The sequence below is a fragment of the Schistocerca gregaria genome, chromosome 4 (genome assembly GCF_023897955.1).
Source record: "Schistocerca gregaria isolate iqSchGreg1 chromosome 4, iqSchGreg1.2, whole genome shotgun sequence".
Classification (NCBI taxonomy): domain Eukaryota; kingdom Metazoa; phylum Arthropoda; class Insecta; order Orthoptera; family Acrididae; genus Schistocerca; species Schistocerca gregaria.
In genome coordinates, this window is record NC_064923.1 from 587,667,901 (window position 1) to 587,683,501 (window position 15,601).

Below are 15,601 nucleotides of genomic sequence, written 5' to 3' on the forward strand. Positions count from 1 at the left end.
ATCCTACATTGGCCAACTGTATCCGCTATAAGCAGTTCCGTGCGTGGTGCTGTCACGTCATTCACAATAGCAAGAAGGCAAGCTGGGACTTCTTTACTAGCTCATTTAATACCTTCACTCCCTCCTCAGAAGTTTGGAGTCGGATTCTACGGTTATCAGGCGCGTCTACTTTCTCCCCGGTCCCTGGGCTCACTGTTGCGCACGATACATTAACGGACCCCGTCGCAATTTCTAACTCATTGGGTCAACACTTTGCTGAGATTTCGAGCTCTTCAAATTACCCGCCAGCGTTTCTCCCGAAGAAACGTGCAGCGGAAATGCAACCTCTTGCTTTCTCCTCTCAAAATCGCGAAAGCTGTAATAGTGTTTTCTCCATGCGGGAACTCCAACATGCACTCTCTTCTTCTCGCTCCTCCGCCCCAGGACCGGATGGTATCCACATCCAAATGTTGCTGTATTTATCATACCATACTCTGCGTTACCTCCTTCGCCTTTATAATCGAATTTGGACCAACAGTACTTTTCCCATACGATGGCGGGAAGCTATAGTCATTCCTGTTCCGAAACCTGGAAAGGACAAACATCTCCCCTCTAGCTATCGCCCCATTTCTCTTATGAGCAGTGTATGTAAAGTTTTGGAGTGTATGGTGAATTGCTGTTTAGCTTGGTGGATGGAGTCCTGCAGTCTTTTAACACCTGCCCAATGCGGTTTCCGAAAGCATCGTTCTGCAGTTGACCATCGTGTTGCTCTCTCCACTTATATCATGAACAATTTTCTCTGCAAACGCCAAACAGCAGCAATATTTTTTGATCTGGAGAGAGCATACGATACCTGTTGGAGGACAGGCATCCTCCGCACACTGTTCTCTTGGGGCTTTCGCGGTCGGTTGCCCCTTTTTTCTTCGTGAATTTATGGCAGAGCGCACATTTAAAGTGCGGGTGAACACTACTCTCTCCCGTACTTTCTCCCAAGAAAACGGGGTACCCCAGGGCTCCGTGCTAAGTGTTGTACTGTTTGCCATTGCCATAAATCCAATTATGGATTGTCTCCTTCCTGATGTCTCGGGCTCCCTCTTTGTGGACGATTTTGCGATCTATTACAGCTCTCAATGGACCAGCCTTCTTGAACGACGTCTTCAATGCTGTCTCGATCGCCTCCACTCTTGGAGCATCGAAACAGGCTTCCGCTTTTCTTCCAGTAACACCGTTTGTGTTAATTTTTGGTGTCGTACGGAGTTTCTTCCTTCTTCCTTACATCTAGGACCTGTCAACCTTCCATTTTTGGACTTCGCTAAATTCTTGGGTCCTATGTTTGACAGAAAACTGTGCTGGTCCTCCCACATTTCCTATCTTTCGGCTCACTGTCTGCGATCCCTCAACACCCTCTGTGTCCTGAATGGTGCCTCCTGGGGAGCAGACTTAGTGGTCCTTCTCCGCCTCTATCGCACCTTAGTGCGATCGAAATTGGACTATGGAAGCATAGTTTACTCCTCTGCTTGGCCGTCTATTCTTCAGTGTCTCGACTCTATCCACCAAGGTGGATTACGTTTAGTGTCTGGAGCTTTTTACACCAGCCCTGTGGAAAGCCTTTATGCTGAGACTGCTGAACCTCCGCTATCCAATCGGCGAGCTGTCCTTGTAAGTCGTTATGCTAGCTGTTTGTCTTCCATGCCCACCCTTCCTCCCTACTACCACCGGGAGTCCGCTTTCGTCAACTTCTCCATTCTCTTTCCTTCCGCTTTCCTAAAGCTTTCTTGACAACTTGGGGTACAGCACCACCATGACGCCATCTCCAGACCTGCCTGCTCTGTGACCTTTGTCAGTTTCCCAAGGATGGTACCCCTTCACTTGTTTATCGTAGGGGATTTGCTGCTCTATGTGCACAAATGAAGTATGCCACATTTATTTACACTGATGGCTCAAAAACATCATTTGGTGTCGAGTGTGCCTATATTGTTGGCGACACCCCAAATCGATTTCGGCTTCCCGACCAGTGTTCGGTTTAGACTGCGGAATTTTAAGATGTTCTCCAGGCTGTCCAACACATCAGTCGCCATCAGCGGATACAGTATGTCATCTGTTCAGATTCTCTCAGCTCTCTCCTCAGTCTCCAAGCTCTCTGCACTGTCCACCCTCTGGTCCAACGGATTCAGGACTGCCTACACTTGCTCCACTTCGGGGGCGTCTCGGTGGCGTTCCTCTGGATCCCAGGACATGTTGGTATCCGTGGAAATGAGGCGGCTGATATAGCGCCCAAGGCTGCAGTCTCTCTTCTTCGGCCAGCTATTCGCACGAATCCCTTTGCCAATCTACGGAGTGTTTTATGTCATCGTGTTGTTCTCTTATAGTACGCACATAGGTCAACACTTCCCAATAATAAATTGCGGGACGTGAAAGCTCTTCCCTGTACTTGGACCTCTTCCTCCCTAACGCATCGTCGGGAGGAGGTAATTTTAACTAGACTCCGGATAGGGCACTGTCTTTTTAGCCATCAACATCTTTTCAGCGGCGATCCTCCCCCACTATGTCCCCACTGCTCTCAGCTGTGGATGGTAAGACACCTTTTACTTGAGTGCCCCTATTTTACTCCGTTACACGCCCATCTAGAGTTGTCGCCTGAAATATCGTCCATTTTAGCAGATGACACGCGCTCAGCCGATCGCGTTCTCGAGTTTATTAGTGCCAGTGAGATGATGTCAGTCATTTGAAGCTCTTTTTGGGGACAACCAACCCCTTTCTGTAGTGGTTTTTTAAGCTTTCGTTCTGCTTGTAGTTTCTCCAATTTTTTGAGTTTCGTTCCCATTGCTGCTGGTTTCCATTTTCGTATTTTACCTTTTCCTAAGTCACGGACTGGGCGCTAATGACCATAGCAGTTTTGCGCCCTAAAAACCAAAACAAACAAGCAAAAAAAAGCAGCAAATGGGGGAATACAGCAGACTGTTTCAATTGCAGAACAATAAACGTAATTTCACATGCAGAAAAAATACTCATATCCATAATAAAAAATAGAATAAAATGCAAAATTTTAGTTTTGCACAAAAAATAGCATCCAAAGAGCTTAATAGATAGAAGGTTGAAATTAAATTGAGATACTTACATATACATTTTTGACCCATAAAAGCAATTTTTGACTTTTCAAAACCATGAAAGAAACGCACCTATGCAGGAACAGTATAAAACATACAAAAACCAAAGTTCAATGATACATATTAATGAGGGACAATCTAAAGCCAACATCAGAAAATGGGTAAGAAAAGGCTGTTCATTATTGTAGTATTCATTTTTAAACTTTTCTTGGAAAAAACTATGAGGATCTCCAGAGGATAACATCTGAAGTGAAAGTGAATAGTGTTTCCATTCACTGCATAAGGTTTGCTGATATGATATTGCCTTAATAGCTAACAATGAGAGATATATACAGATGATGCTTTCTAAGTTTTCAGAAATTATGAAAAGTTTGAACTTAAAAGTAAAACTGTGTAGTAATCCAATCAAGATTTTTCATCTGACATCAAAATGAAAAGTAACAAAATAGAAAAAAGTTGATGATTGTTATTTATGCACCTTAATCACAGTGGAGAAATGCAGTATGGGAATCACAAAAAATTGCATCAGCTGAGCATGCTTTCATTGAAAGATGACAAATAATTTAGTACAGAAAGAAAAAGGAAAAGAAAGGGTTTGTTAGGACATCAATTTGAAGTGAGCTCCTGTATGGCTGTGAAAGTGAGATGTCGTTGAAAATGGACAGAGAGAAAATTTTAGCAACAGGGCACAGCATTTAGATGATGATGTCTGAAATGATATTGCCATTATATTTAAGTTGATGCTGAGCAATTGTTTTCCTTCGAATTTTTCACAAGTTCTGAAGTGTTCTGTTAGCAGCTGCTAACTGTGCGTCTGTCTTTATATCTATTCTAATGTCTGTATTAAATAAACTATGCAAATATTTGAACCAGTCAACCTTCTTGGATGTGCATTGATGCACAAAATTATTAATAAAAAGGCAAATCTAAATGTTAGTGATGGAGTTGATAAGCTGTCTAAAGGAATGTTGTTGTTGGTGTGGTCTAAAGTCTAAAAACTGATTTGACACAGTGTTCAATGCTAGGCTACATTGAACAAGCCTCTTCATGTTCACATAAATATTGCAACCAACTTTCTGTTGAACAGGTTTCCTACTTTAGTCAAGCCTTGGTCTCCTCCTATAATTTTTATCCAACACAGTTCATTCTATTATCTTATTGACAATCCCTTTACTTAGTTAAGTTGTGCTGTCAGTATATTGTCTTTCAAATCCGATTCAGTCCCTCCTCATTAGCTATCCTATGTTCCCCGCTGTTTTTTTCATTTTTTGGTAGCACCACATTTTACAAGCTTACCTGAACCATTAATCAACCTTACATACCTTCAGACCAGACTTTCTGACATTTAAATTTATATTCGATGTCAACAAATTTCTGTATTTCAGAAATGGTTTTCTTGCTATTGCCAGTCTGCATTTTGCATCCTCTCTACTTCAGTTGTTGTTGTTGTTGTTGTTGTTGTTGTTGTTGTGGCGGTGGTCTTCAGTCCTGAGACTGGTTTGATGCAGCTCTTCATGCTACTCTATCCTGTGTAGTAATCCAATCAAAATTTTTTATCTGATTTCAGTCATCATCAGTTATTTTCCTGCACAGAGAGCAAAACTCATTTACTCTTTCTGTTGTATTATTTCCAAATATATTTCCCTCGGCTGTGCCTGATTTAATTTGACGGTATTCCATGACACTTGCTGAGGATCATATTAAAACTTCTTTTCAAGATATTATCCAATCTATTCAGCTGCTCTTCCGAAACCTTTGTCATCTCTTATCCACAAAGTTTTCATTTGTACAAACTGAATAACACTGCGCCTAGGTTGCAACCTTACCACAATCTGTTATCAAATACTGCCTCCTTTTTATGTCCAGTTCTTACAGTTGCAGTCTGTACAAGTTGTAGATAACCTTTTGCTCCCTGAGTTTTATGCCTGACACATTCAGAATTTTGAAACATGTATTCCAGTCAACAATTTCAGAAGCACTCTGCAAATGCTGTAAACTTAGGTTTACCTTTCTTGAACCTATCTTCTTAGATAAGTCATAGAGTCAGTATGATTGCCTCAGTTTTCCTACATTTCTCTAGAACTCAAACCAATCTTCATCAAGGCTGCCTTCTGAGAGATTTTCTACACTTTCTTGAATAATTTGTGTGAAGATATTGCAATCACGAATTTTTTAAGCTAATGTTTCAGTAATATTTACATCTGTGAGTACTTATCTTCCTGAAGTCTTGAGGATAATGTGCTTGTCTCATGTATTTTGCATACTAGGTGGAATAGTTTTGTTATGTATGGTTGATCCTCCAAGAGATCTCAATAATTCTTAGGAAATATACTCCTCAAGTGACCTTGTTTTGACTTCAGTCTTTCGGTGCTCTGTCATTTTCTTCTCACAATATCATATTTCCCATCTCAACATCATCTATTTTGCTCTTCCTCTTCCATAATACTTTCTTGTAGCTGTTTCCTTTGTATAGCCATTCTGTATATTTCTTCCAACTTTCAACCTTTCCTCCACTGTTCAATATTGACTTGATACCAGAGCTATTTTATTCACACAGCTGCTTTGCTGTTTCTGAAGATTTCTGTAGTTTTCCTGTAAGTGAAGTGCTTGCAGCTTCGCATTTCTCTTCTAGCCATTCCTGCTTTATCATTTTGCACCTTCTGTCAGTCTCATTTTTTAGATGTCTTTATCACTTGTCTCCTCGATTTGATGTGTTGTTAAATTTTCTCCTTCCATCAATTACATTCAGTATTTCTTGTGTCATGCAAGGATTTCTACTGGGCTTTGTCTTTTTGCATATTTATGCTCTGCTGCCAGCATTATTTCATGTCTCAAAGCTATCCATTCACCTTCTGTTGTATTCCTTTCTCTTGTTTGCCAATCAGTCTTTCCCTACTGCTCCCTTTGAAACTCTTCACACCCTCTCATTCTTTTAATTTATCCTGGGCACATTTCCTTAATTTCCTAACATTTTGAAATGTTTTCATTTTTAATCTGTAGCATGTAACTGAAAACCTATTATGAGAGTCCACAGGAAGTGTTTTGCAGTTTCAAATCTGATTTTGAAATCTCTGTGTTACCAAATGAAATTTATTTGAAACTTCCAGTGGCTCTTCCACATGTACAGTCTTCTTATATAAGTCTTAAACCAATGATTGAATAGTGCACTGTATAAAATTATACTGGGTGGCTTCCCCTTTCATTTCTTTCCCCCAGTCCATGTTGTCCTACTACTCTACCTTCTCTTCCTTTGGCTACTATAAACTTCCTCTCCCCAATCACAATTAAATTTTCATCTTCCTCAGCTACTAAATAATTTCTTTTATCTTATCGTACATTCTTTTAATTGCATCATCTGCAAAGCTAGTAGGCACACAAAGTTGTATTAGTGTTATTGGGGTTGTATCTGTATCTTTCTTGGCTGTGATAATGTGATCACCGTGTTTCTCATAATAGCTTCATAACAGCTTACCTACATTCCTTCTTTCTTATTTATTACTAGACTTGTACCTGTACTTTTTTCTGACCATCAAGGGCACCCATACAGTGGTTTGTGGGGGAGGAGGTGGAGGTTGTGGAGTATTTTTAATGTTTTGAAAGACAAATGGCGACTTTTGAGTAGTCATAAAAAAAGTTCCTGCTCAAACCCTTTAAAAAGCTGCATAATACTGACTTTGAAATCATTTTCTTGAAAGAAAAACATCTGAATACACACTTTTTTTTTTTTTTTTTTTTCCTTTCCCAGAGAGCTAGGGCAGAGCTCCGGCTCACCCTTGTCGCCGGGAACGGGTGCCCTTGCTGGCCATAGGTTCGTGTTCTTTCTGCCTGAAGGAATAATTTATTAAGTGTCATTCTCTTTATTAGAAGTCTTGTTCAGGCACATACATAGCTTGGTTGTGTGAATTAAAAATATGTGATAGGCTGTTCTTGAAACTATAGGTAAAAGTAAAAGCACATTTTCGATGCCCTTAAACAGAAATGCTTCACATACGAAGCGTCTAACTCGCAGATAGACTTAAACTGATAATCTACAGATTTTTCTGTCAGAAGGGAGAAATAGTATAGTCCTCTGCCTAAAATAACATTGGCTTGCGAAAATCTGTACTGACATCCTTAAAAACACTAGAGAAGTTTAGTTTAGTAAGTAACTTTTGTAGAAGTAACAGAACTTCTTTAATGTATAAGGTAAAAGGCTATATCAATTTTCAGAATAGTGATGGCATATTTCAGTTTCTGTATAGAGGGAAAAAATAATTTAATAATTTCCATTTATTACATGACACTGCAACAAGAGGAAGGAAAAGTATTACGCAGGACAACATAACCTCAGGTTGACAATGAGTGCTGCAGATGGAGGATTGGCATATTGCTTATCTCATAGTGAAATGTGTACACAGTATTAGTGTGTTTAGAATTTAATTATATTCCAGATATTTTATGTAAAGTTATTTTATATTGATTGTAATTAAGCCTTGATAACAATTAAAAATTGTAAATGTAGTCAGAACACACACATTATGTTTATCTGGTGCTTATAAAATTGTAACACCCAATAATCTCAGTGGAAATTGGTCAGCTGGAGTCCACAGGCAAAGAATTTTATAATCCCTCCCTCCCCCAACACCACCCCTTATTCTGCTGTTGTGACCTTCACTTGCTTTTTAATCTTATTGAATAAATATCTCTCTCTCTCTCTCTCTCTCTCTCTCTCTCTCTCTCTCTCTCTCTCTCTCAGGAAGGAAACTGTTAATTCTGGGAGCTAGTGTGTGCGTCATTTTTACTTTCAAGTTTGTTACTGACAGTACTACATATTTCGAATCCTAGAGGTAAGTACTGAACAGCAGTTCTGTCTTAACTTAAGTATTTACATTTAGACATTTGAGTCTCTTAGAGGAACTAACAAAATAATTCTGAACTGTTCATAAATGTAAATACACAGAGTAGTTAAAATATTTATTTCCATCAATAGTGGTCAGCAAGGATCACTAGGTGTAATATTACACATATTTTAATAATAGTTTTTGTGTATTAATAATATTATATTTGCACTGCTTGTATTTCCCCAAAATATAATTCCGTATCTTACATCACAGGTGAAGTAGCTGTGATAAACAGTTTTTCTTGTGTCTCTGTCATGTATGTAGGACAGTATTGATGTTAAAACTGTGAACTGATTAATTTGTCTTTAAATTTGATAGCTCTGATAATTATTTTTATCTGGAATGTTTAATTTAATCCTATGTATATGAAAAAACACTTTTTTTGCCACTTGATATCTGGTTATATACTGAACTAAACTATTAGCTGATTGTGTAGCGTAAGTGACAAAGATGGTGTTGTGCCTAATGGTGCAAATATAAGCAGCAAAGAATTTACAATCATTAAAGAAATTAATACACAAAATTATCCATTCACAATCATAGAACACTAAAAACTGGCTTCTAGATTTAACAAAATTGGATTGGGTAGACAGTCATGTTTTGCTGTAGCAAGAAGTGAAAAGTAACTGAAGTCTGCCGATTCATTTGCTGTTGATCATGATTCTCATATTTTTTCTGTTTAGTTATATTTCACCTATAATGCCCAGTGAAATCAGTAGACATTATTATCCCATTTAGATCAAATTTTTGCTCTAAGCTGTATAGGGTATTAGTTTCTCTTTGAAGAATTTGTTCTGTGGTTTCACTTTCAATGTGTACAGATGTGTCATCAGCAAATAAAACTGAATGGGAAGTTATACTTAAGGGTAAATCATTTACATGACATAAAAACAGGATTAAGCCTATAATGTAATAGTTTTCCAGTATGTCATTTGCTGTAATTTATTAAGTCTGTATTTGCGTCATTTTTCATCTCATTCTGTGCCATCTTCTAGCAATAGACACTTTTATACAATCAGTTAAGATACTGACTTCAGTTGGCCTGTGAAGTTGAACTTGATACCATATGACTGAATGTGTTAACACTAGGGTGCACCACTGCTTCCATGCTCCAGAAATTTGTTACCTGAATGAATTTTCCACTCTGCAGCAGTGTGTGCACTGATATTAAATTTCTTGGCAGGTTAGAACTGTATGCAGGAAAGGAAATGAAACTATGACCGTTGCCTTCTATTGGCAGCTGCTCTACTAACTTAGTAGCCTAGGTGCAAAAGATGCTAACTGTATGATAAGCGAAATTGAGGTAATAACGAAAAACTCATCCCATCTAAACTACTAAAGACTTTATTTCTTTTTCAAAAATAAATAAAAAATAATTAATTACTCAGTGTTAATGGCTGAAATCTGTCTTGAAGTTTTAGATGTTAAAATCATAAATAAAATATTTATTTAGCGGTTTTTGCACCCGATTTATGCAGTTAGCAGGTTTTGCAAACGTATCCGTCCAATTATGAAACAAACATTCAGTTACGAAACCTGCTATTTGGTAATATGTTGGGAGTGACAGAAGGATGGAATTTAATTATTGCACATATAAACAGATTAACTTTTATTTCAAAGAGAAGTCTGAAAATTGTACAAAACTGGCATATAAAAATACGAAGATATGAAGGTGCACTATTTTACAGGACAAACTGACTTATTTAATGTCAAAAAGAGAACAGAAATAAATGTTCAACTTTGTGTTTTTAAAAAAACATAAACCATCGTGTTTTGACATCAAAATATATTGTAGGAAATGCCGTAAGATCCAAATTGTATCTTACTAAAACATTGATAAAATTTCACAAAATTATAAAATTGGTGGAAAGTTGCATCTTAGTTAAAATAGCAAAAAAAATTCTAGAAATTGAGGCTGGCTCAAAATTACTTTTAAGTGACATTGACCTCAACACCATCCATCAACTCAAAATCATTTCTGGCTTGTTCCTCCTTCCTCTCTCCAGCTTCAGAATTGTAGAAGAGCTCTCCATGAACGAGACCAATCTTCTTGTTTTTGCTTTTTGTGAAAATAATTTTTTTGGCTTTTTGAATCTGGAAATGCCAGTTACCAGCTACTTCCAGTAAGCCTTTCATGTATGCCATAATAAATAGTGTCAGGACAGTTTTCATTGCATAACATTGCTTTAATAATACTTTTCCATGTTCTTGCCTTACTTTTTTTGGAACATTTTTATTTTATTTTATTTTATTTTATTTTATTTTATTTTATTTTTCCACTGATCAGGACGCCACTTCCTTTCCCAGGGGAGACCGTAATCCTCGGTCTCATTCTGGTTATTTTCTACTACTACAGGTTCAGTTTCTTGCAGGATTCCTACTATTTCAATTACCCCTACTTCATTTGTACAGTCTTCTGCAATTAAACCATCCAAAAAAATCACTCATTTTCTTCAAAAAAATTCATGTAAAAATGTTAACACGCACCCTGCCGATCAGCTGAACTGTGACTATCAGCATATATTTCAAAAATGTGTCAGCAGTGGGAGCTTCACTGTTGTGTACACATTTGCCAACCTAACTGTGAATAAGTAAGATATCCCTTCTAATTCCAATGAACTGAAACTAAGTTTGAATGTCTAGATTGTTAAGTCTGATGTCAGTTGGTGTGCTGTGCATCTGGACATGGCACGGTGACTGCCATGCATGTAGAACTGGGCAGGTTTTGCAGACCTTGGACATTTAGCAGGCTTTGCTCCTGAGGACAACATGCAGTTAGTGGCGTTTGCAACTGCACATGGGTTTTGCATCTGAAACCTGTTCCATAATGCAGGTGCTGAAAAAATCTATATGACAGTGTGCTCAACTCGAAATTTACAAGAAATACATTTAGTGGCATCTAGGTTACTCACTTGAGCTATCCAAGTAATACTCATAACCCATTCTCACAGCTTCACTTTAGCCAGTACATCTCCTGCTTTCCAAACTTAATAGAAATTATCCTACATACCTTGCGGGATTAACATTTCTGGAAGAAAGGATGTTGTGGAGACATCCCTCATCCACAGGGAAGTCCACGACACTAAACGTTACACAATTATACACTAATCCAGTTGATGGTTTTATTTATATCAATTCAGTTTATTGGATGAAGTAGTTCCATATATATCCGAGGCAGGCATGGAAAAACTGTTGTGATATTGTTAAACTGACCAAGTGTTGCTATCCCCTCATTTTTTGTGCATATGTAAAAAGAAAGGAAAAAACGGAAAAAACTCTCCACAAAGGAGTTATGCAAATTGGTCACAAATTGATATTCATTACAGGTATTGTTGGAAAATGTAAAATAGTAAACTTTGATGGTCATTGGATGAATGTGTGATGTTGCAGTGCATTTCACCATGCAGCTGGCGAGGATAGTAAGCAGGAGACATATCAATACCAGGGCGTAAAGTCTTTTTGAATTTCATTTGTGTACTCAGTTGGACATTAACTATGCCTCACAGACAGGCATGTAAACCATATATGCAGATGTTAGCATTTGAGCAAGCACATGTAAGTGAGCTCAGCGAAGCCAGTTGGAGTAATTGATGAATTGTTTGATGTTTGAATAGGAACTATGCTGCTATTTGCTGATGTTGGCAGGAATGATAGAACCATGATCAAACACAGTGTCAAAAAGTAAGCGATAGACCTGGACACACGAATTAATGTGAGAACCAAACAATCGTCAGAGAGGCACTCGTCAATCTGATGTGCAACTTTTGCTTCACTGATCACAGGGACCTTTAATAGGCAACCAGCAGAAAAGGGGCTGAGCTCACAGTGCTCCTTATGCCAACTACCATTGACCTCTGTACACCAATAAGGTCATTCCATTTACAATGTTGTCAAGCACATTCATCCTGGAATCTCATTGGCTGGTCTAGAATTGTCTTCATTGGTGGTCTCCTTTGAACTGAGACTAACAACCAGGAATCATGGTCAGTGGTGTAATTTTGAATCATAGCAGAGCCCCTTTAACTGTATTCCAGAGCCCCATCACAGCATAGTGGTAAGTCTACAATATTCTACACCCCGTTTTGTTACCCTTCATGACAATGCATCCTGGGCCGATAGTTCTGCAGGATAATGCCCACCCACACACAGTGAAAGTTTCTGCTGCTTGTCTTAGTACTTGCCAAACCCTACCTTGGCCAGTAATGTCGCTGGATATCTCCTCAACTAAGAATGATTGGAGCGTTATTGGCAGAACCCTCCAACCAGCTCTGGGTTCTGCTGCTTTACAGTGCCAGTTGGGTAGAATTTGGCTTGATATCCCTCAAGAGGATATCCAACAAGTGTCAGTCAGTGCCAAGCCAAGTAACTGATTTCATAAAGGCCAGAGGTGAACCAACTCATTATTGGCTTGCCCAATTTGTCAGGCTCTTTATCTCTAATCAATCAGCCTAGTTTTCTTAAACTGTAATCATTTCTTTGTCTGTACACCTACATCACATCTAACGATTTCCATCGCATTTGGATAAGTCCTTCTGCTGCAACTGTCTTTCTCTTAGAGTGTATTTTTATGAATTACTTTATTTTGTCTACAAACTGAATTATTGTTATATTTTTTCAAAGCACAGAACACTGTTGGAGAAAATTCTGAAGTGGATTGAAAGGACTGAAGGATGATGGAGGAGAGCAAATTTTTGAAAAAAAAAAGTATCTTTAAGATGATAAGACACTTTTCAAGAGAGAGGAAGTAGAATTTTAATGCTGGAAAACATAAATGACTCTTATCGACAGGTGCATTGGATAAACGTCTGGTTTTACTATGACCTAAAAGTTTTTTGTATACCACCTAATTGCTCATAGAATAATTTTAGTTTTTAAACATGTGCAGAATAAAAATGGGAATGTTGGCAGATTTTACCAATTATGACCAGTATGGAAGTGTGTCAGCCATCTTGCACCAGCTTGGACAGCATTGTGCACAATATGGGCAGGACATCTTGCATCTGTTAAATTATTTTCACTCTTTACTTGCCACTTCCTTTTCTTTTCTGCATAGTTAGTTTTTGTGTTGTCACCTGAAATAGCTACAACCTTTTTTCCTACACCTCAAAGAGGGAAGATAAATGCTGTGCACTGTCATCACAGAAGTTCACTAAATTCAGCACTCTCATTATGATTCCTTTAAATAGATGCTAAATTTTAACCACTAATGAAACCTATTTGTAGTCCACATGGCTGGAAGAATCTATCATCACTGAAATAAATAGTGCTTCTTGCAGTTCCTTCATTACTTGTTCCATGGCGCTTTCCCGCTTGGTAAGTCTTGGAATCTTTGTTTTTAATATATAATAAATACTCAGTTACATTTGTGATGATTGGTTGGTTTTTGCCTGTGAGCTTAAGAACTTCTTATTGCACAGTGATTTAATTATTTCAGTGGTGCAGTCTGTGGACTGCAAACTCTGGTTGTGCACCACTGTGTGGTATACAAATATGGATTCTTGCATGGAAATTTGCATATTTATGTCCGAAACTACCTTCACTGATAGTTATCAATTTTTGATCTTGAAGATTTGACCTGAAGCTCAGATTTATGTTTGTTGACTGTCCATGGCTGTTCTGTGACAACATACTGATAAATGCACCACAAACCTTTTTCGGCCATGCACAGAACCCTAAGTCAGTTTGAACATCGAGGGAAGGCTGTGGCATGTCACCTGCAATTGAACCATGCCCAATAAAGCATCACAGTCTTCAAACCAGCATTCAGCTTGAAGAAAGCTTTACCTTTAGATCAAAATCTGGCTAATTAAGTATTCTCCAAGACTTCCATGGAAGTTCAATACTGGTAGGTTCATTTTCTTGAGGTGGGTACCAGACTTGAAATTCTGTGCTAAGCTGTGAAATGACTCCTTTAGTGATAACCACAATAAAACTACACATTGTTTTATGACAAATCCTAGACCTGAGGGTTCTTTTTCCATCTTATCTTGTTGAACATTCAGAATGAACTGATTACTGGAATTTGCCTTTCAACCGTTTTTGTTCCTCAATTTCAGAAGAAGGCAGCAAAATCAAATAAAAAAGCCTATAAGAAAGCTCTGAAGTATGGATTGCCGATAGCTGGTGTTGGGATTGGTGCATATGCTGCAAAGAAGGCGTTCCATGGCTTCCATTCAAGTTCCTCGTCCAGCAGCTCTAGCAGTGAAGAAGAATAATGCCATCTGCTCGGGAGTGCATTGTGTGACGTGTTTTAACTGGTTATTTAATGTCTATATATAACATGTTGTTGCATTTCAATGTCTCAGTATTCCTGCAATAACCTGTTTCCATATTAATGTGTAATATATCCGTAGAGTTGTAAATATGTTGAGTACCAAATAAATTTGTAGCCATGGTATTTTTGAACCAAAACCCCTGTTACCTGTTTGGACTTCAATCATGGATATTATTCCTTCCAAGGTAATGCTGCAAATTGTATTCTGCTTTACCACAAAATCATTCTTAAGTTTATTTACCCTGGTTGCATCTGTAATGGGATGTAACATTAATTAATGCAATATGTCCAAGTTAGTTCGTTTTAGTTAACTTATCTGAAATAAACTATTAATTTTTCTTGTTGCGTAGTTTACTCCCCATACCTCTCTGTGACTGATTCCTTTTAGACTAAGCGATTCAAATGATTTTTAGTGACTTACAACATTCTTACTTTTTTCTTAAAATAAGTTTCATTTTTGTACAAAGACACATTTATGTTTCTAGATTACTTGTTTTAACAAACGTCTGCATTAATGTCCGTGTCCAGTGTAGGAGGCTGCCACTTAAAAAAAAAAAAAAAAAGCTCAGTTCTTATATGCTGTGCATTGATGTTTGAGAGCATTGAAACAGGTAATCTAGAAACATAAAGGAGGAAATGAAAATTCTTTTAAGAAATTGGCTTTACAGCTTTGAAAAATAATCAGGGGTTTATTCAGGTAGTCTGAGAATTAACAAACATATCTGGTGGGAAGCAATGTGTGTGTGTGTGTGTGTGTGTGTGTGTGTGTGTGTGTGTGTGTGTGTGTGAGAGAGAGAGAGAGAGAGAGAGAGAGAGAGAGAGAGAATCACTGGTGCAGAGCATACATTATATATTTGCTGAAACTTCGTGTCTTAACAGTACAGGGCATAAGAAGCAAACTTAGTTAAGAAGAAAGTTTTAAGAAGACCAGGAAGATTTTATTGCTCACAGGAGGTGAATGTCAGAGCTGGTACAGACCTCCTTGGGAACATTGCTGTGTAACTGGTATTTTTAAGAGTAGTAGGGTATTCAGTGATATCACATGTAATTTGGACTCTTTGAGGAAGGACCTAAAAAATATCATACCGTAATAGTAGCAGACAAAGTGTGTTTTGGATAGTCTCATTAAATATAAAATTGAGATTGACATTGGCCACATTGCTGATGTTGATTCTCACATTAGTGTGAAGAACATGTCATTTTGAGTCCTGGCTGAATCATTCTGTGGAACATATTAATGCTGAGCTTGGAAAAATCCCCCAGAGGAGAGAAATGTTCACACACTTATGTGATTTATGCATCACCCGTCAATCTCTCCCACTATACATAGCTTTGTTTGCATCTGAACGCTTCTGCTTTTA

At 38.0% G+C, this 15,601-nt stretch overlaps 1 protein-coding gene across 7 annotated transcripts in view; it reads left to right on the top strand.

Annotated features, from left to right (window-relative positions):
* Window positions 1-14,578, top strand: part of LOC126267071 (galectin-9-like) — a 134,333-nt gene extending 119,755 nt beyond the window's left edge. For all 7 annotated transcript variants that reach the window (XM_049971927.1, XM_049971929.1, XM_049971930.1 and 4 more), the window contains one exon: window positions 14,023-14,578. In XM_049971927.1, the coding sequence (XP_049827884.1) occupies window positions 14,023-14,181 (159 nt within the window). In that variant the 3' untranslated portion in view covers window positions 14,182-14,578. The remainder of the gene's footprint in view (window positions 1-14,022) is intronic.
* Window positions 14,579-15,601: the final 1,023 nt, after the last annotated feature.